Source organism: Rattus norvegicus, chromosome 19 (genome assembly GCF_036323735.1).
Source record: "Rattus norvegicus strain BN/NHsdMcwi chromosome 19, GRCr8, whole genome shotgun sequence".
Lineage (NCBI taxonomy): Eukaryota > Metazoa > Chordata > Mammalia > Rodentia > Muridae > Rattus > Rattus norvegicus.
The window spans coordinates 9,665,144-9,692,629 of record NC_086037.1 but is presented as its reverse complement, the minus strand read 5'-3'; the positions used below and the strand labels follow the sequence as shown (position 1 = coordinate 9,692,629).

Here is a 27,486-nt window from a genome sequence, read left to right as displayed (position 1 = left end):
TGGAATAAAACCATCAGATTTGACGTATCATAGTCTCTCAAACCTACCTGAGACTTTTATTATTATGGGTTAACCCCATAAGCTCAGTTTTTCAAAAATGATTGGGAATATATTTGGCAAACGGATGCAGTACACCTGAACAGAAGCTGTTGTTCACCGGACACTGGACATTTCACAAAATCAAATTTCTAATTAGAGAATTCAGAAGCTGGTTTTCCAGGTGAAAGACCCCTCAGGAAAGCCTACCAGTGGAAAGGGGAGAGACTGCCTCTACCCTTCCGCCAAGTCCCAATTTCCTTTCCACGAGATGTTAGTAGGCCAGGCACTGGGCATGTGTTACCTTCCTCCAGCCGGTGAGTGGGTTCAAACAAGCCATTTTTAAGGTCCTTTGCCAGGTCTCCTATTTCTGAGAGATGGGAGGGGGCAGAGGCACCCAGAGAGCCTATTCTAGGAAAGACCCAGCCTCAGGTAAGGTCCTTGTTTGTGGGGAGGTGATGAGATGTGCTTCCCTCTGCCCTGGCTCCCATGGTTCTCAAGTGGCATACCAGTTCCCCCAGTTAACTACGCTAGGGTTGACCTTGGGCTGAAGGAAGTTACGGTGGATCTTCGATTCCCTTAGTCCACACTGGAGTAAAAGTTAAAGTCTAGGGGTTGGGGATTTGGCTCAGTGGTAGAGCACTTGCCTAGCAACCGCAGGGCCTGGGTTCGGTCCCCAGCTCCGAAAAAAAGAAAAAAAAAAAAAGTTAAAGTCTAGCCCAAGCTTCACCGGAAGGTTTGCCCTCCCATCCAGAGTTCTGATGGGCCTCATGGACACACTGACTTTCTCATAACAGAGACCAAATAGAGCCGGCTTTGCTTGGAAACGAAATGTGTGCACACTAGGAGCCGGAACCCTCGGCCCAACACAGAAACTCAGAAAAATCTAGTAATATGCTCCTATCCACCCCGCAGGGAAGAGACTCACGCGTTGTAAGTGCGCGCTCTAGGTTGCATTCAGCACCTGAGGCGCCCCAGATGCGCCCTAACCCCAGACTGAGGAAATTTACCAGAGTCTAAGACACTCTAGGGTTTGCGTTCGTGTATAGGTTCTAACGAGCGCCACAGTGGCACAGGTTTTATCCGTTCACCAAGTGGGTCCTGGGGATGGAAGTCTTGTCGCAGGCTGAGCCATCTTACCTGCTCCTCCAACTTCTCCCCCCCGCCCCCCTCAGAGTTGTATTGCCGTGTTTAAAAGCTTAAAGCAGTTCTTTAGGTCCTTATCCAAGTCTTTTGCCGGCCCACTTTGATCTGAATGCCCTCCCTCCAAGGGAGATCTCGCCTTTCTTGCGTCCTCCCTCGGCTTAGGGTCTAGTTATGGGGTCACCCCTGCTCCCCAGAGATAGAAACTGAGCAGGCTAGGAGAGGATTGCTTCCATCAGGGAAAATGGAGACGTGTACCCACCTCCCGGGACAACAGAGCCGCACCTGCTACTGAGAAGCCTCGGGTTAGGTACCGCCCCCAGCCTCTGCCTGGCTTTGCGCACAGGGAGCAGCACACTGGCCCTTTAAGAACAGCGGCTCCCGCCGCGCACTGGGAGTAGGGCTGCGGAGCCAAACTCGCCGGGGACGCCGGGCGCTGGCTAGCTGGCTGGCGGGCTCGTCGCTCTCTCAGACCAGTTCCCTGCGCCCCTCCCGGGACTGCCTGGGGATCCGGGTCCGATTGGGCGCGGCAGCTAGTGGAGTCACCAGAGGGAAGCGCGCGCTCTGGGCAGCACGGGGGAACCTGGGCATGGACAGAGAGAGCAGGGCGCGCAGGGGGCGCCGCGGGACCGGGCGGCCGGATCGCTGAGCCAGACAAAGGCTCTGGAGTTGGGCTTGCTCTCGGGGGGCCGGGGCCAGGGCGCACCGCGCCGACGCTGCAAGACTCTGCGGCGTGCAGCTCGGCCGGTCCCCTTCTCCAGCGGGCGAGTCCCCGCGTGCCCCGACCTGCCCTGCCCGCTTCTCACCCGGTTTGGGAATTTGCAGAGGGGACCTGAGCTGCTCCGGCAGGCACGGGGAGACCGAGGTCCGCCGCGCGCCCGCGGGGCTGGGAGCCAGGGAGCGTCGCAAGTTTTCCAGCCGCGTGCGAGAACGCGGTGCTGGCCAGCGAGCTAGCCCGCGTGCAGCGCTCCGGACCCGGCTGGCTGCCGAAGAGCATGGGCAGCGACCGGAGCGCACTCGGACGGCCAGGCTGCGCTGGCAGCTGCCTCAGCAGTCGAGCTTCGCTGCTCCTGCTGCTACTGGTGCTTCTGGACTGCCTGGGCGGCGGTACAGCGTCTGAAGACGCCGAAGTATACGCCGCTGAGGTAAGAACCCGAGGGATGTAGAACGAACCACACCCGCAGCGGGGGCCTGCAGGTGGGGGAGACGCACCCGGCGTTAGAGGGTGAGGACGGATCCGGACTGGAGAGCCTGGGTAGAAAGCGGCCCTGGCAGGCTGCCACTCCCCTGGTCAGAGCTCTGCTGAGCGCCTCTTCCCAAAGCCCTGGGAGCACAGGGCTCGCAGCTGCTGTGCACCCTGAAGCCGCTCGGGGCACTGACCCACCCTAGCTTGAGTCTCTGCAGCCGCTTCCGCAGCCCCTAGCCCTTGCCTCTAGTCATTTAGCCCGCGCGATTCCTCGAGAGCCGTATCCGCGCACTGTGGGCTTTACGAGTGATGAGGGGTGGGGTGCTGCGGGTAGTGAGAGCTCAGGCGGAGCAAGAGCCCCGCAGCGCTCATGCTTTGATTGACACTCCTTTGGCAGACAGTGTGCGTTACCCGGGTGGCCAAGAGAGTTGGGGGATGGGTGTGACTCTCCCAGGCTGATGACCGATTGCAAAGGTGCTTTGGTGACTTTTTTTTTTTTTTTTTTTTTTTTTTGCGCTGAAACATTCCCACGCCAGGGATGGGGTCTGAAAGACAGACCCTATCTCCGAAACACTTTTCCCACCAGCGCCTCTACACCCAGGCCTGGGTGAAACTGGGTAAACTCCACGCCTCTTTTCTCTGGAAACCCGGCTGACATCCATATGCTGGCCGCTCTCCGAATTGGTCTGGCGAGTGACCAGGCGCGGTCTTCTCGATCAGAGTCCCTGCCCGTACCTCCTGTTCCAGTTTATGCCCCTAGTGAGCTAGCTAGGTCACCATAGGGTGCCATCGAACTTTTAATGATCATTCTTTCCAACCCTGGGAGAAAGGGAAACTAGATATGGAGTCCGGAGAGAGGACCAGCAAGGGTCTTGGGTGCCCTTGGGCTGCCTAGAACGATGGTTTGCAGACAGTGCATTTTGCCCCAAAGGCTTACCCACTTTTCTGGAGCACTGTTTGTATCTGCAGACAGCTTATTCTTCCATCCCAGCCCCGAAGGTTTGCCCACTTTTCTAGTCTGCCTGAGAGAGATTTTTTTTTTCAATCTCTCCCCCCACCCTACTTTAATAGAAAACTGGGGGATGGGGGGCAGTTACACCTCCAATCCTCCACCTGCCTTGCCCTCCTCTCATCAGATCAGACGGTTGCAGGGAGCCCAACCCAGTTCACAAGGCCTTGGGTCAGAGGCTTACAGGGAGCTCCTGCTGGTAGGAACTGTTTGCCTGTAACCAAGGTGCTACCACTGGAGAAGATGCCAAAGAATTGTCAAGTCACGGATTCTCCCAGAGAGTTTGTGGCCTATACAGACCAAGCTGGAGTTTGGTGGTTGTGCCTTGTGAATGGATCTCCTCGATGGCCAGAAGCTGAGGCCTGGGGAGCCTCCTCCAACTGAGGACATACAGCTAAGTGTGTCCACAGTCTACCACCACACACACGCGCGCACACACACACACACACACACACACACACACACACCCCACAGAAGAAACCAAACCAATGATGTCCCTGGCCAGGATTGACTCGGAGTACAATTGTGGCTGTGCCTAGGCTGTGGCTGGAAGGGGTTCTGGTTCTCACTTGAGGGAACCCACAGCTCCTGACCTCTGGGCAGTTCATGGCTGTGAGTACCTGGATAGCTGAGCCAAGGCCAACACCCTGCCTCTTTTCACCCTCCCAGGTGGCAGCCACAGGAATTCACTAGATTAAGGAACCGGACACTGGCCTGTGCTAGGAGCTGCTGCACACGTGCAGTCAGCCCCAAGTAGCCCGCCTGCCTCGGCAAAGCTACTCTCTCATGTTCTCCCCTGGATAGACACTGTGATCTAGAACCCCACCTGGATGGTGCCACCTTGCCACCCCATCAGGACCCTGCCCTGCTCTGTGGCTACAATTTCTAACAACCTGAGTGCCTTTACTCTTTACTAGGGAAACTCTTCTCCCGCTCCTTCCCGAAACTTAGCACTCTTAGCCTATCCTGTGGAAGTGACTCAGGCTGCCAGAGTTCACAAGTGTGGTGCCACCAACACCAAAATTGGGCAATCCCACCTTTCCTGAATAGTGTCAGAAGTCTTCCTGTCCCCATCTGACCACTGAGGAATGTGAGCAAAAGGAGGCAAGGAGACTGCAGTCAACTAGGGTGCCTTCAGAATGCTCTGTAGACTAGGCTAGCCTCAAACTCAGAGATATCCACCTGCCTCTGCCTCCCTAGTTGGGATTAAAGTCATGTGCCAGCACCACCAGGACTTTTGGTCTTCAGATCTGTCTGGAGTCACTGTCTGTGTGTCCATCTCCTCTTATAGGCCAGTGATGGTCCCTCTAGGTCCCCTCCTCATGTTAACATTCCTTCTCAGCTAGGAACAGAAGCTGTACAGGTCTCATGTCTTCTCTGAAGGGAAAGGGGTTTCACGTTAGGCTCACAGCAAGGATGACTCAGATATTGTATCTCCACCCATTCTCAAGATGGGCACAGTTGAGGACTGGGGTCAGATATAGACCATCTTTCACATTAGTCCTTAACATGTCACTGTGTTTGGGATTCCCTTGGCCCACCCATCATTGACCTCCTTGTGTGTCTTCGTTGGAACAGCATATGGCCCTGGCCTGCCCACTGTGACCCTTGGACACACATACTTTAATATTACCCCACCCCAAGGAGGAAAGAGACTTCTAAAAGATATCCCTAGATGTGAACAGAAAACATCATGGGAATGTATGTTCCCATATCCGTGCTCTCTCCCCTAAAGATTTCCTCTAAAAGCCTAGAAACCGGCCACCCAAGTCACTTGAGTCAGCTGAGAATGTCATGCTGTGGGTGTAGAAAGGCCTTTTCCACCACGGATTTAGTTCTGGCTGTCCCTCTGTGCCCCTTTTGTGTCTGGATTCAGGTGGTCCTTGCCAGTGTTACCCTGCTGGGACTTTGGTTTCAGCCTGAGGGATTCAAATGTTGCATCCTTAACATCGCCCCAAGATTTAGTGGACACCAAGGCAGGAACCCCAAGGCCAGTTGCATGGCACCGCGGTCTATGAGTCAGCAGAAACAAAGGGGTTGAGGATGTTGCTTCCACACCTCTTCCTTGCAAAGGGAATCCTGGCAGATCCACAGCCCACAGCTTTATGTAAGGTCCTGAGACTCTGAGGGTAGTTGAGCATTCCCAGGCCTGAGCATATTAGCACCTTCTGGCAGGAAGAGCCCCCGCCCCCACCCCAGTGCTTGAGAATTAGGCCTCTGGAACACTGTTCCCCCAAGGATGTGTGTTCGTTCTGAGAATGCCTAGAGACTAGCAATCAGGGGTATGCAGCCCCAGGCAAGTGTGGCAGATTTAGGTTTGCCAAGGGTATGCAAGGAATACCTCCCACTGAATCCCATGTGAGCCCCAAAGAGACAGGAGGAAATAAACAGAAGGCCTGCCTCGACCTCCTCTGCTGTCAGGAGATATCCCATGTCCCATAGCCACCAATGGCCGAGTCCCCAGAGTCATGCAGCCTACAGAGCCAGGTCTGCGTCAACTCTCTAAAGCTGACCCGTACACCTGGGAACCACGTGGAGACACGAGGGCCCCAGCTCCGTGTCCACCACTTAGCATCATAGCCCTTGGTAAAATTAACGGCCGAGTATCAAGCAGCATTCGTTGTCGATGAGCTTTTGAACCTGTCTGAACTTCAGGTCTCTCGCTTGTAAAATGGAATGGCCGTGACGTCTGCTTGGTGGTGTCACAGGGAAAATTACTCTGCTTGTTGGCGATGCTGTAAATGCTATGCACAGCCAGCCCAGGAGTCCCAGGCCTTATTTCAGTACGGTTATCAAACTAGTTCTGTCCAAGAACATTCTAGAAGCATTTTCACATTTCTCCTTGCTTTTAATACATATAGAAGAGGAAAGTGAGCTCTCTAGGTGAAGGTACCTCAGGTTACATAGCCACGGACTGCAGAATGGAAGTTTGAACCCACAGCCTTCTGTCTTGGTGCCTCAGATTGGGCTAAAGGTCAAATTGCAAGGCATCACCCCGTGAGTTCCTTTGGCTAGTAGGAACCTGCTGATACTGACCCAGGTCTTTTCAGGGGTTCTGCCAAAGCTACCCAGTTCCCTACCTACTCCCACCCAGACCCTGGCCTGGGGAGCCCCAAGGTCCAGGTGATACTCAAGGCCTGGTCTCTAGCCAACCTTGAGAACTCTTGGCAAACAAAGGCCTTTCCCGCCCCACCCCTCTCCTCCCATAGGCCAAAGGACCCGTTTGTTTTTCCTTCAGGTTAAGGCTTGTGGGGGCGGGTTGGGTGGCTGCCTCCTTCCTGCTTCCCTGGCTGGAAGTCCCCGACAATCACCATCACCCACAGCCTTCTTTAAGTGCAGTAGGGGCATGGTGGCCCTGGCCTGTAATCTCAGAGCCTTAGGAGGCTGAGGCAGAAGAATTTCAAGTTTAAGGGCAGCCTGATCCCCGCCAACCTAGGCAACCTCATGCGACCCTGTTTCAAAATAAGAAGTTTAAAAAAAAAAAAAAAGTCTGGGTTAGTAAGTTCAGAGGTAGAACGCTTGCCTGGCATTCTCTAGGCTCTGTAATCAATCAATCCCCAATACTGGGGGCAGGGAGACTCGTGGGCCCAGAGAGAGGGAGAGATGATGTCACAGGGTGCATATTGCAAAGCATACGGAATTCAGTTCCCAACATTCACATTAGGCATCTCACAACTACTGCTTAGGCCTCTGGCCTCCAAGAGCACCTCAACTTACATGCTAACACATACAAATCTTTTTTTCCAGACTCATAGTGGTCTGGGCATGATGATATGTGTTTATATCCCAGGGTTTTACTGCTGTGCACAGACACCATGGCCAAGGCAACTCTCATAAAGAACAATGTTTAATCGGGGCTGGCTTACAGGTTCAGAGGTTCAGTCCATTATCATCAAGGTGGGAGCATGGCAGCATCAAGGCGGGAGCATGGCAGCGTCCAGGCAGGCACGGTGCAGGAGGAGCTGGGAGCTCTACATCTTCATCTGAAGGCTTCCAGGCAGCTAGGGTGAGGGTCTTAAGCCCACACCCACAGTCACAGACCTACCCCAACAGGGCCACACCTACCCCAACAGGGCCACACCATCTAATAGTGCCAATCCCTGGGCTGAGCATACACAAACCATCACACCAGGATTTGGAAACCAGAGGCAGAAGGATCTTAGGTTCATATCAAGAAGTAGATTAGGCTCCCCAAATGCACATCCCTTAGAACTGTTTAAATGGACCATGCTACCGCCAGAAGTATGAGAATTGAGTAGTCTGGGCAATTTACGATAGGGTCTCTCTATGTAATCCTGACCAGCCTGGAGCTTGCTACGTAGACCAGGCTGGTCTTGAACTCTGCCTCCCAAGTGCTGGGATTAAAGGCATGTGCCACCATGCTCAACTAAATTTCTCTTCCTTTATTGGCCTAATGTCTAGTCATCCAAGCTTTTTGTCCTGTTCTGTCCGCATGACCCCATTTCGCAGAGGTGGAAACTAAGTTTCAGAGTTCTCTTAGCCACAGTTTCTCATAGGCCTTTAATATGAGCAAGCGACAAGGGCCTGGGCAAGTTTCTACTCAGAAACATGGCCAAAGTTAGTTTCTACTCAGCCCTGGGGGTGGGGTGCTCTCTAAGGGTCCTTGCTGGGATCAGCTGCCTAGGGTAGCTCTAAGTACTCTGTCTCTTCAGGAGTGCCTGCCGGATGAATCTGTGGCCCTGCCTCAGAGAGGTGGCTGGGCTTGGCTGCTTTGGAATGCCCCCCCTACACACACACACACACACACACACACACACACACACACACACACACACACATCTTAGAAGGTCTAGGGGCGGATTCCTCTTTGATGGTCCTGACAAGCTTCCCTTTGTACCTGGCTGAGCAGATCACACCTGGGGCTGCTCAGATTACCGTAGGAGTTGAGGTGAGAGACAGAGCAGAACCTTTAAGATTGTCTTTATCACCTGAGGCCTGATAAGGGCCTTGAGAGGAAGGGGGCAGGGCGGGGGTGGGGTGGGAGGATGTGCTACTCCTGGACACTCCCCTAGTGTAAGCCCCAGGAGCAGGATATTGTCCACAGCAATGGCTCAGGCCCCAGTCCTGTCTCCCCTCTCCAATAGCTGCTCTAGGCACAGCATGGATCTGGGATCCGGGGTCTCCTTCTCAGATACGCCCTCCCTTCAGGCTTAAGTCCCTCCATATTGCTTCCATAGGCCTGGAGGAGAGCAGGCTGGCTCAGTGCCCAGACCCAGCCCGAGACGAGACGCTGGGTGTGGAGAGGATTAGGTGCCCTACCCCAGTGCTGTGCTGTGAGAAGGGCCAGAGCCCAGCATACTAGGCCAAGGATCTGGGAACACTGCAGGGATCTCCTGCACACCCAGGTCTATGGGTAACTTGGAGCGGTCAGCTCACTGCCTCTGAACCTTGCTCCAAGAACAATGAGCATAGGGGGGTGTTTGTCTTTCAGGAGTGGTTGTGGGCACAGCAGTTTCTCGGGTGATGTGTTTACTGTCTTATAAGGACCAGGAATCTCCCTTTTGAATTTGCCTTCCTGCTTGAGATCAGCCACTCTCTTGCAACACCAATAGATACTCTTCTTGGATGGAGCGGAAACTCAAAGCAATGGCTAGGTCGGCCAGCCTCTCGGGTCTCGGGGAACACCCCCATAGGCACACTCTGATGTAAAGATGGGAGAGGTCTTGTGGCCCTTGTGGAAAGGGAGGACCCTTCCTTTACTGTGCCCAGTACTGACTTCCGTGCCTCGGTTTCCCCACCAGGGAAGCACAGCTCGGCCTGCTTGCCTCACCTGTGAATCTCTAGGTGACAAAGAGGAATAGGAGGTGCTATACACAAGAGACAGATACCATCAGTAGGAACTGGAAGGGCCCGGCTATAGCCTTCTGTCACCGTGGGATCTTGGGTACCGTTCCCATCATTTGCCACAAAGCAGCAGAGTAACTTAGCTATTTGGGGCTCAGGGGCCTGAAATGCCTGTCACTATAAGGCAGTGGTGGCTGCCCTGCGTACCCCCATTCCCACCAGGGTGGCTAGCCTCTAGATCTTCTCTTCACAGCCAGGTCTGTGCTGGGATGACGGAGCTCCTACTTCCAACAGTAGGAAGGGAAGAAGCCCCAGGGTGCTTGCTGTCTGCTGCCCTGCTTGGCCGATTCATGGACACTTGGTGTGCAGCCACCTGGAGCTCGCCAGTTTGCCAGTGGCGGGCCAGCCGTCAGCTTCACCTCCTACTGGGAGGCTGTAGCTCTCTTCACCAGTCCCTGTCCCAGGGGCATGTCACCAGCCCCTTTCACCCCAATAGGGGCTGGGAGGCATGGCTGATAGGGAGATGGAAATTCTGTGCTTCCTGGGGACTTAAAGGCATTTAACTATGTGAAGGAGAGCCACCAGGCTCCCTTGGGACCTGTCTGGCAGCCCTGAGCTGGCTCTGGGATGAAACAGCTCTTCTGCCAGATCTCTGCAGATCTCTAGAGCTCTTTGCTCCAAACAGGCCAGCTCCCCTTCCCTCCCTGCCTAGGGGTTCCTCCCGAGCCTCTGTCCCCAGCCTGCCCCTCTTATGGCTCTGCAGATAGGCTAATCAGCCCCTCCATGTGGTTCTGATTGCTTGGCACTGGAGATATTTTTACCTTATGCAAATAGGTGATATGAAGGTGCCCTCATCTGTCAGCAACCACCCCACCACTGAAACCTCCCCCACCACACACACACACACACACACACACACACACACACACACACACTCACACACACCAGCTCCATGCCTTTTGCCATTAACCTGGTGGTCTTGCCCACTGGACTCTTCCACAAGGCTTCAGGAAAACTGCCCAAAAGGGAAGTGGACTCTCCATAGGAGCTCTGGAGGTTTCAGTGCTGGGGAAGAATGAAGGCATTGTTGTGGTATTACCCTGTGGGTCAGAGGGGTAAAGTGTCAGTGGGAAAACCGTGGGGGCTCCCTCCTCTCCCAGCTACCCTGGGCCCTGGTCTTGCTCATGCCTGGCCAGTCTCACTAAAAGCCTAGACCCCTCAGGCCTGCTGGCAGAGTCAAGGTTGCCAGTCAGAGCCCTGGTCTCTCGTCCATGACATTTACAGGGCTTTTGGTCACTTGATCCTTGCTGAACCTCACAGCTGAAGCCCTGATCCAGACTGCCATCCCCTCCCTTTTTAAATTAGCTTGGCCCCACTCTGTACAGAGCTAACACTTGATTCTTAGGTCCAGGTCTCTGCTTGCTACTCTGCCACTCTTCAAGGCCCTCGGGTCGCTGAGTGGTTCTGCACAGCCAGCCAGGCTGGGACTTGGTGCGGCAGCCATCTGCCCATCAAGCTTGGACGCTGCTGCCCTGGGCTGAGTGAGGTACCATGTGGATGTCAGCCCAAAGCATCTTTTGTATCTAGCTTGCCTTGGGTGTTCTCAATTGGGTTCCCTCCTTTCTTCAGTGTATAGCCTTCCCCTTCTTGAACGACCTAGAAAGCGGTCCAAGTGGTCAGGTAAATGCGGTAAGGACAAGGAAGGCCTCTGTTTCCTCGCTTATACCTGGATACTATCCCCTCACCGTCTTGAGGGCATGAGGCAGCTGATCTTTCTTAGCATTTCTCAGAATTGTTCATCAGAATTGCTACTTCAGGTTGCTGGTGCATTCGTGAACCTAAGAGCTGTGAAGCCCCCCTTTCTGGTGCAGCCTCCTGGGTGCCAATAAGTTCTAGGCATGTTTCCCACAGCCCCCACCCCCCCGCAAAGGTCATGTTAGAGTGTAAAGGAACATCTGGCAGAGTGGGTGATAGGTGGATGGATGGATGGATGGATGGATGGATGGATGGATGGATGGTCAGATGGAAGGATGCATGGGTGGGATTTCCCTGGCAAGTTCTAGAAAGGAATTGAATGCAGTTTTTGTGTACTAAGTGCTTTTCCTGGAGCTGTGCCTCTCAAATCTTACTCTCATTTTATGTTACCTCGACACAACCTAGAGTTATCCGAAGGGAGGGAACCCAATTGAGAAAATACCCCCCAAAAATCTGGCTGTAGGGCATTTTCATAATTAATGATCAGGGAGGAGCTTTGCATTGTGGGTGGTGCCATCTCTGGGCTGGTGGTCCTGGGTTCTATAAGAATGCAGGCTGAGCAAGCCAGGGGAAGCAGCATCCCTCCATGGCCTCTGCATCAGCTCCTGCCTCCTGGTTCCTGCCCTGCTTGAGTTCCTGTCCTGACTTCCTTCAGTGATGAACAGCCATATGGACATGTAAGCCAAACAAACCCTTCCCTTCCAAAGGTCATGGTTGAAGAGACTCCAGCCAGCCCAAGCATTACAGTCTTGCCTTCTCCCCATACTCTCTGCCTTGCTAAAAACCAGTAAATAAGGCCAACCACCAAGGCCTGTTTCCTTGTTTGGCCACTCCCTCCCTTTGAGGCCGACCACCAAGGTCCAGCTATCAAAGTACTGAAGTCCAGCAACCAAAGCCCCCTTTGGCTGCCCTAATTAACATGCCCAATTAAATTAAACGGGTTCCCCCTTGTACCTTTATAAATTGCATTTGCCTATAGGTCACGTTTGTCTCCTCCAACCAAAGACAGTCCTGTCCTTCTGGAACAGGACTTCCCCCTTCTCCCGCATCCTCTGTCTCCTGTCTTTGCCTCCTATTCCCTGCCCTTTGTCCCTCAGGGCAAATAAGTCTCCTTTGTGCTGAGAACTCGGTCTTGAGGTGTTTTATACTGAACACTGGTCCCTTCGATGGCCTTTCATTAAGCAATTGTAACTAAGCCACCCTGTAACAGCACACTGGTCCTCATTTTAAAGAGGAGGAAGCATGCAGTGCAGACAGTAGGAGCTGGAGGTGTAGGTGTGTGGGTCGGATGGTGGCCTAGCATACATGAAGGACTGAGTTTGAGCCCTGGCACTGCGTGAAGCTGGGCACAGTAGTGCTCACCTGTACGCTTGGGAAGTGGAGGCAGGAGATAGGGCTTTAAGGTTATCCTTTGGTTACATTGAAGTGAAAGGTCAGTCTGAGACCCTGTTTCAAAATAAAATAAAATAAATAAATAAATAAATAAATAAATTGCAGCAGAAGCCTTGTCACATCCTCTTGGCACACCCTACCTGAGCCTGTCTCTCCTCCCCCACCTATACACACTACTAGAGGCTTCAGGACCCAGTGGATTTCCCACCTGGTGAAACCTTAAAAGATTCTGGAAAGAGGAGCCAGTGAGATGGCTCAATAGGTAAAGGTGTTTGCCATCAAGCTTGGAGACCTGAGCTTGATTCCTAGGACCCGTGTGGTAGAAGAGAGAGAACCCACCTCCTCTGACCTCCACGTGTTTACCCATACGCACCCCAAACAAATAAAGCCACACTTGGGTGTGTACACCTTTATCTCGGTACTCGGGAGACAGAGGCAGACTGACCTCTTATGAGTTTGAGGCCAGCCTGTTCTATAAGGCAAGCTCCAGGCCAGCTAGAACTACATAGAAGAGAGACCGTGACTCAAAAAGAAAGAGAGAGAGAGAGGGAGAGAGAGAGAGAGGGAGAGGGAGAGGGAGAGAGTGAGTGCGTGTCAGTCTTGTGTGTGTGCTCTTGTAGAGGGCCTGGTTCAGTAGTTTATAACTATCTGTGACTCCAGTTCGAGGGAATCTAACATCCATTTCTAACCTCGGTGAGCACCAGGCGCTCACATGGTACATACACATTATATGCAGACAACCACTCAGACACATAAAATAAAAATAACTTGAAAGAAAGAGAAAAGGCTCTCGTGACCCAGAATATCATAGGTGCCGGGCCGAACTTTCTGTTGTTATGTTAACCACCCATGCGGTTGGACTGCCCTCTAAATATTTCTATTTAAACCCGTAGGTCTGCGCTGGTCTTACCCTTGGTCAGAGAAGCCTCTTTGCACAGTGGGTAGTGGTGGATGCAGAGCCTTGTTAGGGTCAAAGTGCCAAGTGTGTGTAACTGTGAGCATTCAGCTGCGGATGAATCATATTTATTAACAGATCAGGGCTGGGTGGAAGGTCAGGCAGGAAGAATTCTGAGCTGAGGGATAGGAGGGAGAGTCGTAAGAGGATGACTCTCGGGCATGGCATACATGATGAACACATCAGCCGACAACAGATGGTTACCCGAGTAAGACCTGCATAAGAGCAAGCCGGTCAAAACTCCAATGCAGATGGGGGTGTGTTCAAAATTGGGTAGATGTCAGAATTTTCCAAAGAATAAACAAAAACTATCAGAGTTTTTTTTTTTGTTGTTGTTTGTTTGTTTGTTTTTTAAATGGTGCTGGAGAGGTAGCTTAGCAGTTACAGGCATGTACTGCTCTTGCAGAGGACCCAAGCTCAGGTCCTGTGTCGTACGATATGGTTCACAATCACCTCTAACTCCAGCTCCAGGGAGCCAACACCCTCTTCTGGACTCCATGGGAACCTGGATGCGCACAAACATAACTAAAAAAAAAAAAAAAAAGGTGTTGTTTTTTTTTTTTTTAATTAAAAAGAGGGTTGGACTGAGCGTGGTGGCACATGCCTTAATCCCAGAGCTCGGGAGGCAGAGGCAGGCAAATCTCCATGAGTTGGAGGCCAGCCTGGTCTACGAAGCAAGTTCCAGGACAACTAGGCTGCACAGAGAAACCGCGTCTCAAAATCTTACCTCCTCACCCCCTCTAGGGGTGTACCAAGCAGCAGGGGTAAAGCCCAAGAGCCGGGGTGAGCTTGGTGGTGAGGGGATTATGGGCCCTGGAAGAACTGAATTCTCTGAGTTGGGAGGTCTCAGAGGGTTCTGAGCCGTGACCGAGCAGACCTGCTCTGGATTCTTTGCAGAACTGGCTGCGACTCTATGGCTACCTACCCCAGCCTAGCCGCCACATGTCCACCATGCGTTCTGCCCAGATCCTGGCTTCTGCCCTTGCCGAGATGCAGAGTTTCTATGGGATCCCTGTCACGGGTGTGCTTGATGAAGAGACAAAAACGTGAGTCCGAGTCCCTCTGTGTGACCCCTTCCAGACCCCATGGGCCTCCTGGCCTCCGGCCTGCTCTGAGGAGCCTTAGGTGTATGACACTTTCAGAGAGGAGTGAACTGGATAAGGAATGGCAAAGATTTGATCTTCACGCTAATATTTAGAATGGTTGCCTGAAGCCTTATGCTAAGAAAGACGAGATAGAGGCTGGAGAGTTAAGATTGTTCGCTGCTCATGCAAAGGACCCAGGTTCAGTTCCTGGTACCCACAGGAGACAGCACAAAATCCCCTGTAACTCCAGTCCTGGGTATCTGAGGACACCTCTATGTGCATAGTGCACATAAATTCATGTGGCCACACATACATAGTAAAATAGATAAGTAAAGGAGAGATGATGTAATCCAGCTTTGGCAGGAAGAGCATTATGTTCGATTAGTAATGCCTGCTACAGGCTTGGGAATGGGAAGTGCAGAACCCCCTGGTTGAGACAACCTAGCTAGGCCTTACTCTAGCTAGAATCAGTAGGATCTACAGATACAATGAGAAGCACAGAACTGGGACAGGAGGCCACAAGAGAACCTAGCCCATGCTTGGACTATACACTGAAGCAGGAGCATACATTTTTGAGTCACTGCTGAGCGCTCAGTTTTCTTAAAATGGAGTCTCTCTTTACCCGCTATTCTGGAAACCAGTCTCCCACCCCCAATACATCCCTGTGAGGGAAAAGTAGGAAGCAAGAGGCAACCTAGAAGAGATAACCCAAAGCTGACCCTTTTCATCCGTGGTCCAGGTGGATGAAGCGACCCCGCTGTGGGGTTCCTGATCAGTTTGGGGTACGTGTGAAAGCCAACCTGCGGCGGCGGCGGAGGCGTTACACCCTGACAGGAAAGACATGGAGCAACTACCATCTGACCTTCAGGTATGGGTCCAGCTTTGAGGGGCACTGCTCTGCTCCTCTCGGAGGCTCCTAGACTTTCTTTCCCAGAAGCGTAGCTGAAGAGGCCTGACTAGCCGGGCTGGTGGTCCCAGCTCCCTCCAGGCAAGGCTGGGTCTCTCCTGCTTGGTCCTTTCCTGGCCCCAGCTGGCTGCAAGCCATACCAGCCTAATGTGGCCAGATGAGCTTCCGAATCAGCCTGGTCAGTAGGTGTGGGGGTCAAATGTCCTGCTCTCAGATCCTTGAGTGAATTCATGGTCCACCCCGCCAGATCCCCCCCCCCTTGCAGTTTATGGCGGTCTAACTGCACAAGCAGCTGAGTCCAATCCACAGGGAAGCTGCAGGCTTTCTGCTTTATACGCAGGCTCTAGACCAGTGGTTCTCAACATGTGGGTTTCGACTCCTCTGGGGCGGCATATCAGATCCCATGCATATCAGATATTTATATCATAATTCATAACAGCAGCAAAGTTACAGTCATGAAGTAGAAACAAAATAACTGTGTGGTTGGGGTCACCGTGCCATGAGGAACTGTAGTAAAGGGTCAGCGCATTAGGAAGGCTGAGAACCCCTGCTCTGGGCTGTATATCCTTTAGGCAGTATCTCCCTTAATCCCCTCAAGGATCCCCCACACACAAAGAAAGTATTAGTCCCTCCCCTTTTGCTGTCTTTCAAAAAAAGAAACTGAAACCGTCTAGTCAAGTATCTAAGGTCACACAGCTAAAACTAGGGTTTTCCTGGCCCTAGGGTCAATATTCAGAGTGGCTTGGCCTGTTTCCTAGATCTTAGCTCTCCCTACCCCATGGCCAGGAAGAAGCTGTGCTTTCATTTACTTTCCAATTTCACTACCATTTTTTTTTAGTTTTTGAATTGGGAGTGGGAGGTGTTGCTAAGACGGGTCAGGTCCTCGTGTCATACCCGAGATGCCCTCAAGCTTGCTATGTAACCTTGAACCCCCAACCTTCCTACCTCCAATTTCCAAGTAATGGGATTTCAGGTGTGCATGACCATACTTAGCTCCTTACTGTATTTTTTTTTTCTTTGTTTCTTTTTGCTTTTTCAAGAGAGGCTCTCGCTACGTAGCCCTGGCTATCCTGGAACTTACTCTGTAGATCAGCTGGCCTTGAACTTTGAGATCCACTTTCTCCAGCCTCCCGAGTGCTGGGATTAAAGGCATGTGCCGCCACCACCACCAGGCCTTACTGTCTTTCTTATTTTAGATCTGCTTGTCTTCCTCCATGAAAACTTAGGGTCATATTTTAATAAAGAACTAGTTATGACAAGTTCTAATTCATATCTAAGAGTGGATAGTGTGGCAGCTTTTTGTACTCTTAGGAAGGTGGCAACAACGGACAGTATCCCACAGGCCCCTGTCCATTCTTTTCTTCCCACCCACCCGCAGCATCCAGAACTACACAGAGAAGCTGGGCTGGTACAACTCAATGGAGGCGGTGCGCAGGGCTTTCCAAGTGTGGGAGCAGGTCACGCCCTTGGTCTTCCAGGAAGTACCCTATGACGACATTCGGCTGCGAAGGCGAGCGGAGGCTGACATCATGGTACTCTTTGCCTCTGGCTTCCATGGCGACAGCTCACCGTTTGATGGCGTGGGTGGCTTTCTGGCCCACGCCTATTTCCCCGGCCCTGGTCTGGGTGGGGACACCCATTTCGACGCAGATGAACCCTGGACCTTCTCCAGCACTGACCTGCATGGTGAGGATAGCTGGCGAGGGTGGGAGCACGCCAGGCAGGGCCCCTCCAGCTCAGTAGCTTCAGGTTCAAGAGGAGAGAATGTCCCCTATTCATGACTCTGGGGCCCCGTACTTAATCTCACTCTTTTGTCCCACCAAGGGAAGGTGGGAAGAGAAGGGTATGTTGGGCCCATTTCTCAGATGGGGAAATCAAGCCAAAAGTAAGAGAAGCTCAACCCTATCCAAGAGAGAAGCAAGAGTAGGATCCATGACACCCAGGAGGGCCTAGGATGACCCAAAGTGACCGTGTATGCCTTCACCACAGGAATCAGCCTCTTTCTGGTGGCTGTGCATGAGTTGGGCCACGCACTAGGACTGGAGCACTCAAGCAACCCCAGCGCTATCATGGCACCCTTCTACCAGTGGATGGACACTGACAACTTCCAGCTGCCCGAGGATGACCTTCGGGGCATCCAGCAGCTGTATGGTGAGTTGGCCGTGTGAGGCCGGTACTACTCTGCCCCCATTCTATAGGCAGGAAAACTGAGGCCCAGTCACTTGCCTAGAACCCACACTGTGGCTCCAGGCTGCAGCTGCAAGGGGATATAGATGAGCCACCCTATTTCCCGCCTACCTTTGGATCTATCCCTACTAGACTTAGAGTATCATAAGGTCCCAAGGACCCCATAGTCTTGAGTCTGTTCCCAGCACTTCCCAGACTTCCTGGTGGATTTGAGACTGTTGCCTATCAAGCCCAGACTCTATATAGCAAATCTACAGTGGGCCAGATACCCCCAAGTTCAGCCCTAGGAAGAGTCAGCCTCGTCAGGTCCTCCATCCCCAGCAATTCAGTAATGAGCTCTCCATCAGGTGGAGTTCAAGTTGCCGAAGCCAGGGTCTCTACGGGGGCCTTAGGAAGGCAAGGAAAATGTCCTCAGGCAAAGCAGAGGCAGGTAGCCTCCCAACCAGCAGAGGAGTTAAGAAAAAGATTGTGTGGAGGAGACTGGGGTAGTGGGGCAAGGGTGATCATGTGGTAGAGGAAAAGGCCTTCTCTGGCTAAACAGGACCATGTACCTAGAGGGGAAGCCTGCTGGGGCTCAAGTCTCTCCAGGCTGGGAGGCTCAGGACTCCAGCATTTTGAATAGGGAACCTGGCATCCAGGCTAGGCTCTGTATCTGCTCGCTCACTGCCTGATTCCTCCTCTCTGTAGGCTCCCCAGATGGTAAGCCACAGCCCACCCGGCCTCTCCCCACGGTGAGGCCCCGGCGGCCAGGACGGCCAGACCACCAGCCACCTCGGCCTCCCCAGCCACCACATCCAGGTGGGAAGCCAGAGAGGCCCCCCAAACCAGGGCCCCCACCCCAGCCCCGAGCCACAGAGAGGCCTGACCAGTATGGCCCCAACATCTGCGATGGCAACTTCGACACAGTGGCTGTACTCCGTGGAGAGATGTTTGTGTTCAAGGTCTGGCCCCACCCTTCTAGTGCCTTCTCCAGCCAACCCAGAACCTGACCTTCCTCTCCCCTCCTCTAAACCTGTTCAGAGCCTTGCCTGGCTCCTCCCTTGCTAACAGCTTCTGGGTGCTTACCAGACCCTAGACCAGGAGGAAACCAATCTAAGGAAACAAGGAGCTTGTCAAGGGTCACATAGCAATCAGATTCCCGCTCCTCAGACCAAAGCTCCCTCCTTGGAGCTGCTTTGACTCTCCAGGTACCGCCTGGCTTCTCAGGGTCTCCATGGCCTGTCTGACACATCATCCCTGACCCGGGAAGGAACAGAGTGAGCACAGCGCCCACCCTAAGCCACGGTATCTTGCACAAGCTGCCCATCAATACCCACCCTCTCCCACAGGGCCGCTGGTTCTGGCGAGTCCGGCACAACCGTGTTCTGGACAACTACCCCATGCCAATTGGCCACTTCTGGCGTGGCCTGCCTGGGAACATTAGTGCTGCCTATGAACGTCAGGATGGGCATTTCGTCTTCTTCAAAGGTAAGCTGGATGCTGTGACCGGGCAGCCTTCTTGCCCTAGCGGATCTAGGGGAGGAGAGAGTCCTGCATTCCCATTCCCACTGTGGACTGGAGGAAACTGAGTGGAGAGGTAGCCAGAGGCTGGGGGGTTAGGCAGTCCTAGACCCTGCTGGCCAGGGCCGCCTGGATTATGACTGTATCCCTGCCTATCTTCTGTAGTCTAGAAGCTCCACCTCATGCCCCCACCTCTGCCTTTTGTTCTCCTGGGAATGAATCCCCAGAAGAGCAAGCTGTCCTTTGTCAGAACAGGTCCCTAAGCCCAATTGGCCAAGATCTCTGCATTTGTCTGAAGGAGGAAAGCCTTGGGGGCAGTAACCCTAATAGATCAGTACCCCTGATAGATGATCAGTACCCCTGATAGATCAGTACCCTTGATAGATCAGTACCGATGATCAGTACCCCTGATAGACCAGTACCCCTGATAGATGATCAGTACCCCTGATAGATGATCAGTACCCCTGATAGATCAGTACCCTTGATAGATCAGTACTGATGATCAGTACCCCTGATAGACCAGTACCCCTGATAGATTATCAGTACCCCTGATAGATGATCAGTACCCCTGATAGATGATCAGTACCCCTGATAGATCAGTACCCTTGATAGATCAGTACCAATGATCAGTACCCCTGATAGACCAGTACCCCTGATAGATGATCAGTACCCCTGATAGATGATCAGTACCCCTGATAGATTATCAGTACCCCTGATAGATGATCAGTACCCCTGATAGATTATCAGTACCCCTGATAGATGATCAGTACCCATGATAGATGACCAGTACCCCTGATAGATCATCAGTACCCCTGATAGACCAGTACCCCTGATAGAACAGTACCCCTGATAGATGATCAGTACCCCTGATAGATGATCAGTACCCCTGATAGACCAGTACCCCTGATAGACCAGTACCCCTGATAGACCAGTACCCCTGGTAGATCAGTACCCCTGATAGAACTCCCTTAGGTGGGAATTCTCTAAATACAGGGCTGGCCTCAGACTGAAATGGGAAGTTTATAAAAGTCTAGTGAGACACACCTCCCAGGCCTAGAGGAGGTTTCCTGTAGGATGAAGGGCCATGTAGAGTGTGATTCGGACTGGGTGTAGCCAGTTGACTTGTACACAGAGAAACGAGTGGCCTGAGGATAGGCGTAGACGCATGTGGAGCATCATGTGAGTATGTGTGGTACTGTGTATACATGTGTCGAGATGGGCAGTGATGGTGTCAATGGACGGCGGACTCAGAAAAGCATTTCCTCTGCCACCTCCGTCCCCAACCCAGGCCCGCCCTCACACAGCCTCCTGCCCCCTGTGTAGGTAACCGCTACTGGCTTTTCCGAGAAGCCAATCTGGAGCCTGGCTACCCGCAGCCACTGAGCAGCTATGGTACAGACATCCCCTATGACCGCATTGACACAGCCATCTGGTGGGAGCCCACAGGGCACACCTTCTTCTTTCAAGCTGACAGGTGAGCAGTTTGCCATGTCATTCCCTTAAAGGAGGAGGCTATAGCCGGGCCCTCTCCCTTTCAGACCGTCCTGGAGAGAGAGCCTATGAGGGAAAAGCCAACGCCCAAGCAAGGGCTCCAGCTTCATAGCCTAATACTTCTGGCCGTAGGTACTGGCGCTTCAATGAGGAGACACAGCATGGAGACCCTGGCTACCCCAAGCCCATCAGTGTCTGGCAAGGGATCCCCAACTCTCCCAAAGGGGCCTTCCTCAGCAACGATGCAGGTACCAGACCATCCCCTCCCAGAGGACCCAACACTTGCCACATACTCTGCATCATACACAGAATGCAGGGCTTGTCCAAGGTCCTGTGATATGGAAGGGGGACCTAGCTGTGTCATGCCCCAGCATGACATCCTGCCCTTCCGGAATCTGATGGACCTTTAACCCCATAGCTAGAGAGGCTGCTGTCTAGGTACCTCCCATGTCTGTCTATGTCTGGAGCTAAAGCCTCTGCCTCAGGCTCTGCACTCTAAGCCTCAGGGCAGTCGTTCAGAGCACTGGGAGCCGGTCTACTCACAGACCTGCAAAAGAAGCCCTAGTATCTGTCATTGTAACTGAGTGACAGGCATTGTGACTCCATTAGTTCTCCAGCAGGGCCTCCGTGTGTGTCTGATTCTTTGTCTGGGACTCTCATGTTCAGGGCAGGCCTGCCGGCTTTGCCATTCCCCCGCTGACCACCGGCTTCTATGTGCAGAAATGTCACTGTGCTCAGTAAAACCCAGGCATGCCCTGTTCTTCAGACCTAGCCCTTCCTGGGATGCGTGCAGGATCCTCTAGGCCAGAGAGCTGGTCTAGAGCAGCTCTGGGTGGTTGTCTAACCAGGTTTTGGAGCTGGAAGACCCAGGACCATTTAACATGCTCCACAAATGCTCTACCGCCAAGTTACATACCTTCCCCAGCCTGAAGCCATTCTGTCCTCTCTGTTCCTACAGCCTACACCTACTTCTACAAGGGCACCAAGTACTGGAAATTCAACAACGAGCGCCTGCGGATGGAACCCGGCCACCCCAAATCCATCCTGCGGGACTTCATGGGCTGCCAGGAGCACGTGGAGCCCCGATCGCGATGGCCCGATGTGGCTCGTCCGCCCTTCAACCCCAACGGGGGTGCAGAGCCTGAGACAGAGGATGACAGCAAGGAAGAGGATGTGGGAGACAAGGATGAGGGCAGCCGCGTGGTGGTGCAGATGGAGGAGGTGGTTCGGACAGTGAACGTGGTGATGGTGTTGGTCCCCTTGCTGTTGTTGCTCTGCATACTGGGCCTGGCTTTCGCTCTGGTGCAGATGCAGCGCAAGGGCGCACCCCGCATGCTGCTCTACTGCAAGCGCTCGCTGCAGGAGTGGGTGTGATCACGTGGCACCCGCAGCACCCGGTGCTCAGGTCTGCAGGGTCTGTGTGGACCCGGATGCTCCGCGCGGCGCGGCGGGACGCCCTCCTAGCCACACACTCCCCCTCAGTCCAGCCCCTGCCCTCCTTTATTTATGCCCAGGGGTCTTTTCTCTTGGGCACCCACCCTTTGTTTCTGCTTTCCTGACTCCGGCCAGGAGATGCTTAGAGATCTCTGAGTGTACCGCTCCAGGCAGGAACTAAGGGACAGAGGCTCACACCTCTGGAAGACGGACAGATGGCAGAGGGCTGGGAAGCTTCTCCAGCTCTGGCCCTTGAGCCTGAACCTCTCTCCTCCCGCGTCTGAGCTGTGTTTGCCTTGAAGGAGCCCAGCTGGGGCTCTACCCTCCTGAATTTGCCTTAGGGAGCGTACGGCCCAGGGGCCGCCCTGATAACCTTGAGACTTGGTTCCGTCTTCTTAGGTTTACTAAGAAGCCCAGAATCCTGAAAGCCCTCCCCAATCCTGGCATCGGGCAACTCCCACTCACCCCTGGGCTTGCAGCTTCCTTTCCTCTAGGAAGAGGCCCTGACCCGTCTCACCAAGGACCAAAGGGAGCCCGCGAAGCTCCCCTCCCAGTGCTAGTAACTAAGCTCCTCCTTCCCTAGACTGCCCATGTTCTCTTTCATTACCCCAAAGGTCTCAGGAGGCTGGGCACTCCCTCTACCCTCTGGCTTCTGCTGTCCTTGTCCCAACCTTTGGGGACATGGGGCAGACACACATACTAGGGTACCAGAGGTCCCCAGTCGATTCCTGGCAGTGTGGATGTTCAGCAGGTCCCAGACCAGACTATGGACTTCCTCCCTTCCAGATTCCTGTTCCCACACAACACTACTAGGCTCAGGCCAGCAGCTCACCCTACACAGAGCCTGTGGAACCCCCAAAGGAATCCACTAAGGCCTGGGAAGTGTCCTAGGGGTGAAAGGGGGGCCCCCCTTCCTCTCTTCATCCTGGAGTCAGCAGGAGGCTTCTGTGGGAAATGGTACTGTAACAGCTGGCTCTGGCTCTTCTGCCTCCTAAACCTTGAGGGCGGCCACCCAGGGTCCTCTGGGTCACCGCCTCTCTGCAAGTGGTGGATTCTTAGAGCCTGGCACTAGAGGTGACAGATGGGAGGGGTGTGCCAGCAGCACCCTTTAGGTATCACCTCTACAGAACCTGAGAGCCAGCGAGGGGTGGGGCCATCCACCCCCTCCCCGCATCGTTTAGTTCTGTAAATAATGTGCACTGATTAAATGTACAGCCGGCGAGTGTGGCCGAGTTTGTATGCCTGGGCTGTAGCATGCGGCACGGAAGACCTGCCTGGCAGGGTTGGGGCCAGGCTGGGCTGCTGAGGAATATCCTACTCCCAGTTTGGGAGGACCTTTGGGATGGAGTCCAGGGAGCCAGGGAAGAGTGTGGGGAGAACGGGGAGTGGGGGTTGGGGATGGGGGAGGACTGACTGGGCTGAGGCCCAGAACCAGGTTTATTTGGCATTGGTGGTGATGAGAGGGACAGCCTACCTTCTCAAACCACTCCACATCGGCAGCGATAAGAAGAGCCAGATGAGGCCGCCCAATCGTCCCACCCACCTGGACTGGATTTTGGGCAGCCTGAGAGGTGGCTTGAACGAGAACTGAGGGATGGGTCTGAAGAGAGTCAAGTAACAGGGCCACTTTGCCTCCAGAATCTTCCCTCCATGTCGGGAGAATAAAATGCACTAGAACCTGCTGCCTTGTCTGCAGGGGCACCCCCACCACAGGCCCCAAGACTACAGGAACTGGGATGCTGTAGGGCTGGGTGTGGCTGCTGAACTGGGGTCCATCTGAAGTTCCCGTGTCAAGTCCTGAGCCAAATCGGAGGCTCCCTTCCATCACTTACCCTTGCTAAGTCATCAGCAAGGTCCTTCAACAGGGCTCTCTATCCGGACTCTCCACCCCACCCCTTCCTCTCTTTGTATAGGAGTGGGCTGAGGAGAATTAAAAGGGTTGGCCCTCAAAGCCCAGAGTAGCTCTGAGCTCCTCAACTCACAGAGCAGCAGGTGGTAGGGACCAGGGAGGACCCATCTTGGCTTTCCTATATATAATCCCCAGCCTGCCCTGCCTCAGCCTGTGCTGTTGGGGTGATCAGATACATGGAGAGGACTAGGCGGGTGGAAGGAGATATGGGGTTCGGAGATGAGCAAAGCCTGCTCTCATAGCCCTTCTTTACTCCTTAGAGCAAAGGTCACAGGAAACACCTGACAGAGGCCTTGACTCCTCAAGAAGCTGCTTGATGAGTAACCTGTACTCTGCTACAACCCAAGAAATCAGGGGCCCCCCACCAACCCCCATTCCCTCAACATCCCTTTTACTAGTTCTCAAGTATTTTTTTTTTCTAAATAAGACGTTCAAGAAGGTACGGAGTCACTATAATCCCCCTCAGGGTGTCTCCAATCTTTGCTTGTCTGTGACACTTAGAGCGGCATGCAGACCCAGGCGCCCGGGGTTCACCCCAACCTGAAGTCGAAGAAGAGCAGCATGACCTGACACAGAAAGGGTGGTGGGAGCCTGGCATTGGCCGTGTCTGAGCGCGATTATGACCCTGGCGAACCAGCATGCTTCCTCTCACATTTTATTCAGAAGGAAAGTAGGTCCCCGAGGGCAAGTGACTTGGCTAAGGCCACACAGCTAGGAAGTCATGCTGGGATCAGACCTAGGCAGACCAAGCCAGAAAACTCCTGCCCTGCCTTTCCCACCTGGTACTGATGAGGAATGAGACGAGGACCGGACACCCACCCAACCCCAGCCTCCTTCATTCTCTGCTTCCAAGATTCCAGGGCCTAGGACAGAAGCCTCCTTTCAGGCTGGGGTTGGACTGAGCCAGTCTGGCTGCCTCCTCTCCTCCACTTGGCAGAAAGGCCTTTTTGTTGTGGTACACACAGAAGCCATTCTCCAGTGCAGAGGGAATGGCGGGCCTCCTGTCCACCCAGTGCCGTCCATCCCTCTGCACGACCCTCTGTGTAAGTCTGAGAGGAGTAGGACTTTCTGCCCATGCATCCTTCAGTTCTGCCTCTGAAACCCTGGCTTTATGTCCCCACCAAACAACCTGGGAAACCACAGAGTGTGGTGGAGAGCAGTTACCAGCATCGGGACACTGTCACGCCACAGCAGCCTTAGCCCAGCCCTCATCCCAGTGACCCCAGGTAGGCCACTCACACTTTCCAAGTCTGGGGTTTTCCCCACGCTCTTCCCTCCCTGAGAAGACGCTTCTCTGTCCATTTCACGGATTTGGAATTCTAGCTTCAAGACCTGGATGTCTCTTGTGTTTCCTAGATTCCCGCCCGCCACTCTTAAGGTGGCTGGGTCTCCTCCCACCTCTGGCTAACCTAGCTGTGTCTTACTCATTGTGCAGCCTGCCCGCGGTTACGGGCACGCAGAGTCTGAGCATGCTCCGTAAAACGGGCACGCAGAGACTGAGCATGCTCCGTAACTTATAAACCGTGTCCTTGAGCAGGTCACTCTACCTTTCCAAACCCAAAACCCTAATCTGAGGAACAGGGCTAACAGCCGCGTCTAATTCAGTTACAAGACTTGAAAGTTGTCGCTGAGAGAGACGTGGGAGGCTCTCAGTGGCTTGTGCTGAATTCTCCCTGCTGGGAATGCTGGCATGGGGTTGAGGGGTGGGTGCTGGACAGTATGGCTTCTCTGCTGCCTCTCCAGGGGTGTTTATGGGGTGGGCCCAAAGTTCAGAGGAGCCTGACGACAGGTGCCTTGGAGGAGGGGCATTCTGCTCCTCCTGGCTCCCTCTCAGCTGTCAGGCCCCTCTCCTGCCCCACCCCAGCACTGGTACAGCTTCCCAAGTGCTGAGCTCAAGCCTTGGCTCAAGTTTCTTCCCCGAGTGCCCAACACCTCCCATACCCACGTGTCTCCCAGATTCAGGCTTCCAGAAATAGCCTCTACTCTCCCCATTTCTAAGCCAACACCCAGGCTCCTCCTGGACATCCGGTGTCATCCACACCCAGCATACCACAGCAAGGGGCCGGGTCCTCTGAGGAATTATTCCTAGTCCCCAGACTGAGAGGGGCAGCTGAACCCCATACCATCCACGAGCAATTGAGCACAGTCCTAAAACCTGTGTCCATAACTACTTGACCCGCTCCGATAGATGGGGATACTGAGGCCTAGAGAGAAAGTTGTCTGGGCCATGACTCCTCCCCTCGGGGTTTGCTTTATATTGTGTGTGAGGTAGTCTTGCCCATGTAACCCAGGATTGTCTCAAACTTGCAGTCTTCTTCTTAGCCCCACCCCTTACCCGAGTGCTGGGATTGCAGATCTCCAATTCCTGACCCCTTACTGGTCTTTTAAGTTTCTTTATTTTGGGTGTGTGTATATGTACATGTATATGCATGTGCACGAGTGTGCATACACGTGGAGCCCATAGGAGGGTTTTAAGTGTCTTCCCTTCTTCCTCACCTTAGTCCTTAGTCCGTCGCTGAACTGGAATATGTTTCACCTAGTTAGCCGGCTGGCCAGTGAAGTCCAGGTGTCTGTCTCTGCACTGTCCTGCTCCCTCTACACACACTGAAACCACGGGCACACGCAACCACCCCTGGGTTTTTGTGGGTGCTGTGGGTTTGAACTCAGGTCTGTGTGTTTGGATAGCAGTCACCTTTACTGTTAGCATTTTGTCTAAGCTCTGCCCCTGAGCTATCTCCCCAGACCCTTTACTGATCTTGCAACGGTCTTCTGCTCCCCATGAAGGGCTTCCACGTACTGGGAAGAACCCAGGCCAGTGCACTGGAAGTCTAGCTCTCTAGTGGAAGAGTACTTCTATGCGCAGGGGAGCGGGCACAGCTCCTAAGCCAGGGCCTTCTCTCTGTCAATAGCTCTCACCATCTAGGCTCCCCATCCCCCATTCCCACGGAGGTGCCCAGTTCTTCTGGCCTAACTCCTGACATCCCCTTAGAGCCCGAGGAACCTGACTACACTTTTCTAGGTCTTGAAAATTGTCTTTGGTTCAAGCTGTCTGCAGTGAATCTAAGTCCTGACACAGTTGCAAAGAACCTGAGCTTCCCAGGTGCCCAACACTGTGTCTGTTTTCACACACACCTTCAGATTGCCCCTTCAAGGCACCCTGGAGAGTGTTTGTGGGTCTTAGGTGGTCCCCGGTGAGACAGAAGCGTGGGGCTCCTCCCTACGCTCTGCCCCTGATATGCCACCTCTGGCTCTGAGGAAATGACCTGGTCTGTCAGCAGTCTGGGGCATTCAGTGCTACTGTAGCGGTCAAGTGACTGCCAACTCCTGACAGCACCGCCAGCTGAGACCAGCCTGGGCCACCTTCCGAGGTCTTTCTCAGAGGCAGCACAGAAACTTGACAAGCATGTTTTCACCAACCTGAGAGTTTCGGCCCCTCTCTGGGGACTGTTTGTGTTTCGGGTCATGTTATTGACCGGCTCCACCTCCTTTTTCCTGTGCCAAGTTGACATTCCCCAGGCCACCAGACCTCTAAGAAGTATCAGTTCCTTCCCCCTAGCTGCCCGTGGAAACCTTCTGTTCCTGTTGCAGGTTCCTCCATGACCTTTGTAACATTTGTTCCAGGCAGTCTGGCAAAGGGAGTGTCCCCCCCATTTACTGACAGGCAGCAGAAGTCCAGCAAAGGACAGCAATTT

General features: G+C 53.6%; 1 protein-coding gene across 1 annotated transcript; it reads left to right on the top strand.

Moving 5' to 3' along the window:
• Positions 1 to 1,629: 1,629 nt before the first annotated feature.
• On the top strand, positions 1,630 to 23,124 carry Mmp15 (matrix metallopeptidase 15). The gene is made up of 10 exons (NM_001106168.2): positions 1,630 to 2,324; positions 14,179 to 14,327; positions 15,106 to 15,234; positions 16,652 to 16,959; positions 17,263 to 17,424; positions 18,148 to 18,401; positions 18,789 to 18,927; positions 20,284 to 20,434; positions 20,584 to 20,699; positions 21,410 to 23,124. The coding sequence occupies exons 1-10, from the start codon at positions 2,175 to 2,177 to the stop codon at positions 21,823 to 21,825; spliced, it is 1,974 nt and encodes a 657-aa protein (NP_001099638.1). The 5' UTR covers positions 1,630 to 2,174; the 3' UTR covers positions 21,826 to 23,124.
• Positions 23,125 to 27,486: the final 4,362 nt, after the last annotated feature.

What these genes read in the sequence shown, in the direction of transcription:
- Mmp15 (NM_001106168.2), top strand. Translation starts at nt 2,175, where the DNA reads ATGGGCAGCGACCGGAGCGCACTCGGACGGCCAGGCTGCGCTGGCAGC. An exon ending in CTTGATGAAGAGACAAAAAC is followed by an intron (nt 14,328 to 15,105) that starts GTGAGTCCGAGT and finishes TCCGTGGTCCAG; the next exon opens with GTGGATGAAGCGACCCCGCT. An exon ending in CTTCCTCAGCAACGATGCAG is followed by an intron (nt 20,700 to 21,409) that starts GTACCAGACCAT and finishes CTGTTCCTACAG; the next exon opens with CCTACACCTACTTCTACAAG.